Raw genomic sequence first — 5,364 nt, 5'->3', positions numbered from 1 at the left:
GGGGCTGCAGCACGAGACGCAGGAGCTGGCCTCCAAGCGGGTGGACATCCAGAACAAGCGCTTCTACCTGGACGTGAAGCAGAACGCCAAGGGCCGCTTCCTGAAGATCGCCGAGGTGGGCGCGGGCGGCAACAAGAGCCGCCTCACCCTCTCCATGTCCGTGGCCGTGGAGTTCCGCGACTACCTGGGCGACTTCATCGAGCACTACGCGCAGCTGGGCCCCAGCCAGCCGCCCGACCTGGCCCAGGCTCAGGACGAGCCGCGCCGGGCGCTGAAGAGCGAGTTCCTGGTGCGCGAGAACCGCAAGTACTACATGGATCTCAAGGAGAACCAGCGCGGCCGCTTCCTGCGCATCCGCCAGACGGTCAACCGGGGGCCCGGCCTGGGCTCCACGCAGGGCCAGACCATTGCGCTGCCCGCGCAGGGGCTCATCGAGTTCCGCGACGCCCTGGCCAAGCTCATCGACGACTACGGCGTGGAGGAGGAGCCGGCCGAGCTGCCCGAGGGCACCTCCTTGACTGTGGACAACAAGCGCTTCTTCTTCGATGTGGGCTCCAACAAGTACGGCGTGTTTATGCGCGTGAGCGAGGTGAAGCCCACCTACCGCAACTCCATCACCGTGCCCTACAAGGTGTGGGCCAAGTTCGGGCACACCTTCTGCAAGTACTCGGAGGAGATGAAGAAGATTCAAGAGAAACAGCGGGAGAAACGGGCTGCCTGTGAGCAGCTCCACCAACAGCAGCAGCAGCAGCAGGAGGAGACCGCCGCTGCCACCCTGCTGCTGCAGGGCGAGGAAGAAGGGGAAGAAGATTGATCAAACTGAATGAAAAAATCCCACCCACATGCATACCCACACACACACACACACACAAACACACAGCCACACACGGAAAATATACTGTAAAGAAAGAAAGGAAAAAGTAAAAAAAAAAAGAAAAAGAAAAAGAAATAAATAACTGTTAACTCCATGGGAGCACCACCCACAGAACCTCCACCAACTGACAGTTTCTCTTCTTGACTTGCCACCCATCGCTGGATGTTGTCCACTTTATCCACCATATAAAACAGTAAGCAGCTGCTAAAAAAAAAAACAAAAACAAAAAAAATGCAAAAAGTAATAACATTATATGAACCGTGTTTCCTACTTGATTAAAAATATAAAGAACTGAGTGTTTATTTCCCTAATTAACCAAGAACTTTTGTACACGTTTAAGCTATTATTATTAAAAGTGTTTGCAAAATGGTCAAGATTATAATATTGCTGAATTATATAAAAGTCCTTTTCATGTTGAGCTAACATTTGACTTTAGCACAAAAAAAGAGATATTTTAGAACACGTAAAATAATATTTTTAGTTTTTCTCATTTTGTTACCAAATTTCAAACCTTACCTGGAGGTTATTATAGTATATTTGACACCCTATATACCTGTGATTAGAGATGTGTATATACATGAGGGCTAGGCATGCTGTGTCTGAGCTTTGTCTAAATGTTATGCAGAAGTTTGTAGAGTTAAAGGTACGTAGGTTTAATTCATGCAAGGTAAACAATAAGTGCTCTCTTTTATACAATATGCATTGCATCTGGACCTTAAACATATAAAAGTGGTCAGTGAAACTTCTGTGAACATGAAGAAATTATTAAAAAAGGCATTTAAATGAAATTTGCTAAGTTGTGATTTTTACGGTTTGAACCAAAGTTATTCAAATAGTAAAAGGAAAAAGAGAAAGAAAAAGGAAATCTCCCATAATATTTTTCTGCATCTGTTTGCTTTGAGTAGGCGTTTTGTCATTCTTGTGTATATGAGATGTACTTGTATTTGTTCATAATATATTTTTTTTATTATGTGTGGAAAGATTTTAAAAACTTAACTAACGTGCAGCAATTTCCAGTGAACCTGTATTTGGACATCAGGTAGTAAGTCTATCTGTGGTCACTAGCACTGTCTCCTAAACTTGTAAGAAGTCTGAAGCTATCCTTTGGTTTTTGCCAGTGCTATTAACTTATGTAGACCTGTTAAAAAAAGCAGAGCAACGCAATTATAAAGTTATCCTACTGAGCCATGGATTCTGAGTTTCATTGAAAAGTGAAAGCCAAGTTGGTGTATGTAAAAGATTTCCATGTAGCTGTGGTGCTAGTTTTTACTGGCTACATTATATGCTAAGTGTATTTGTGTTCCCCAAGTGTATAAGCCTTTTATCAAAAGTATATTCTATAACTCGTATATTCAAGGTGTAGGGTATGAAAATGCAAGCTTAGGAGAGCACTTTACCAAGCTGGTGTCCTCCAGTCTGAAATTGTTTGTAACGCTAGTCTTTTACAAATTTTCATTTAAAGATGTTTGTGTGCTTTTAATTGACAACTAACTTCTTGCTGCTGTATAGTAAAATATTAATATATTTTTATCATTAAACTGCTGCATGACTATCATCTTTGAGTGAAGAGAAAACGTTATAAAAAAAAGATGCCTTAAACAGTACATTTTGGTTTGGAATTCTGTAGAAAGTATTTTGGTAAAAAAAGGGGGGGGGGGAGAAAGACTTTGTCTGACAGAGTTGGGAAATGGAATTGTTTCTGGGCAAACCCAGCCGTATAGATTTAACTGCTGTATGTAGAAGACACCACTTGTAGGAGCTGGAAGGTACCATTCTCAGTTTGTAAAGCATTGGCCTAGGAAGGTGTAACAGTTGTCTTTTTGAAGGATTTTTTTTCTTCTGCTGGTTCTTTGGGTTTTGATTTGATATTTTTAAGCTCCCTGGTTGAGTGTGTTGTCTTTGTTTTTGAGATCTACTGTATGTGTTGAAAAACAAGCTATTTCCATTGTACTGTGCATTTTCCCATTAAATTGTTTGCTTTTAATACTCATACAATGTTAATACGAGGTGACCGTACAATAGTTAGGAATTTCTTTACTTACAAAATCACTGGAAACGATTAAATTGCTTTTTCCCTTTCCCCAAGGTGCATTTTTCTTATTTTCATATAGTAAAGTTGAGCTTTTACAGTGCATAATGTGACATTTGGAATGCTTATCAATTGCATGTAAACATTAATAACCTGCACTTTTTTGTCTTAAGGTTTGTTGAGCTGTTTTGTTCACTGTACTTTAACTGTGATAATGGAAAAAAAAGACTGCATTCTCTGTGCTGTTAACTAGTTAGGAAAGAGAATTGCTTTGATTTTGTCTCTTGTTTACTATAGCTTCTTAAAGTTAAGCCTTGTACTACAGGTTGTTGGAGTACTTCTAGATAGTGTTTCATAGTAGCCAGCAATAAGTAGTGCAAGTCAACAGAAACACAGCAAACTTAGGCAAAGTGTCCTTTCCTTTGAGATGCGAGTTCTTTCATGAGGTTTTCTCTAGGGTCAGAGTCACCTGAGTGAAGCCTCTCTTACCTATAGACTTCAGATTCTGCTTGGAATCCTACCGGATCAAGAAGCACATGTACTGTGCAATTGTATTTACACTATGACAGTTGAACACAATCTTACAAAGATTTTGAAACCAGTGTCTGATTTGTGGTCAGTGGGCTTGAAAAAATCCACGTGCAGATCTTTTAAGACTTCAGAGGTTATCATAGAAAAGACTAAGTGACTGTAAAGATGCTTTTTTTTTGCATCTCACTTTACCTCCCCAAGCACTCTCAACCTTCCCTTCACACTCTCCAATTTCATCCTTTCCCCTGCCCTTCCCCCCAGGTGCTCAGTACTTTACCAAGGTTCTATATTTCAGTGTTTTATGTTGGAGTTTTTCCTTGTTTTTATTTTGCTAGTTGGTAAACTCTATTTGTGTTTTTTTTTAAAAAAAGGAAGTGGTATATTTGACCATATGTGTTATTTCTGGAAGACAGTATGATCAAATGTGCCAAAAACATGAATGAAACTGAATTCCCGACAAGAATGCCTTATTTTTATTGATCTGCTTTGTCTTACAACTAAGGTCCAAGAGCTTGGTTCAACAATTATTATTTGCCTAAGTATAAAACAAAACTTGAACTGCATTGCAATATTTGACATTCTTTTAAATGAGAGACACTGTCAAGTAATTTAATCCAGAGATCAGCCACCAGATTTGAAATGTCCATGTGTGTGTGTGTGTGTGTGTGTGTTGTTTCTTTCTTTTAAATCACCAAGTCTTTTTTAAGCGTTTTATTTGTGCCTCCTATTTATCATGCTGATGTTAGAAGCAGCAGTCATCCAGCCACAGAGGGAGCTAAAGTTAACTAGCCAGACTGTAGAAATCAGTATACATGCCTTTGACAACAAAGGCAGTTCATAAGAAAAGCCAAGTCGGCTCTTCCTCCACTAGATACATAGTGGAGGTAGATGAAGATTTGCCAAATGGGAAAAAAAGGAAAAAGACAATGCTAGTTAGGAAAGAGAAAACTTTTCCAGCTTCTCAAAAGCCATGGAGAGAAACCAAAACTAACAGGGAAACAAAAAACCTTGAAAGTGTCACTTTCCAAGTTGTCCCATACAGGGGTTGAAATTTGACTCAAAGTGTAAAGTGTGTTTTTTAAAGTCTTCACATCTGGAGAGGGATAACTTCCAATTTGATCTTTCAGGTATTGGAAAGCTGCTAGTCAATTTAATCCCTGTCTAAAGAACACATAATTTCATTTGGGAGCAAATACTTTATTGCCTTGAAAAATAGCACTGTAATAGCCCTATGGTAATTAGTCATAGAATAACCTTTATCCCTTTCAAACTATGCAAATTATTAAGTAAATGTAAATTAGGATTAAATTAAAGATAGGTAATTATATTGCAATCAGATGGCACTAACGTAACTGGAGCATAAACAAATAAAAATCTATTAGTCTAAGAGTTTTGTATGTTAACAGAAAAGATATAATTTAGTTACCTATTCTAAAAATGGTGAATATTATTAATATTGTATAATAGGACTGGGAAGACTGCCTCCTTTTTGAAGAGAGAGATTAAGGATTTTTATAATTGTTTTTCATCAAATTTTAATATTTTTGTCAAATTTTTAGGTATTTAATTTGTAAAACAGTTTGCTTTGTACTGGCATACACAAAATAGGGTATTGATTTTAAACTTTTTGAAGCCAAGTGATCAAGTACATTTGTAATAAAAGTCAATGGATCTATATCAGTTGTACTCACTGTTTTCATTTCTTATTCTTCATGTAGTGATGGTATAGTTTTTGTCTGCAGGAAAGTTGAATATGGGTCGAAGGGGAGGTCTACAGATAAGCCTCAGTGTTTAAAACTTGAGTGGGTATCATGGCCAAGCACTTTATATCATCATCTTTCAGTCAATTAAGTAGATTTGGTAGATTGAACAGTGCACATGTCCATTTTTCCTTCTATATTGGAATGTGGTGCCTGTGGGGGTTCTCTCA

General features: G+C 38.8%; 1 protein-coding gene across 1 annotated transcript; it reads left to right on the top strand.

Annotated features, from left to right (window-relative positions):
* Window position 1: 1 nt before the first annotated feature.
* On the top strand, window positions 2–5,111 carry PURA (purine rich element binding protein A; the record flags this gene model as incomplete). Its single annotated transcript, XM_004696658.4, has 1 exon — window positions 2–5,111. A coding segment is annotated over one exon (813 nt), but the record flags the coding sequence as incomplete, so codon positions are not given.
* Window positions 5,112–5,364: the final 253 nt, after the last annotated feature.

This window comes from Echinops telfairi, unplaced genomic scaffold (assembly GCF_000313985.2).
Source record: "Echinops telfairi isolate 266 unplaced genomic scaffold, ASM31398v2 ScPeMD7_7469;HRSCAF=8507_0, whole genome shotgun sequence".
Classification (NCBI taxonomy): Eukaryota; Metazoa; Chordata; class Mammalia; order Afrosoricida; family Tenrecidae; genus Echinops; species Echinops telfairi.
This window is presented reverse-complemented; position numbering and strand designations above follow the sequence as displayed.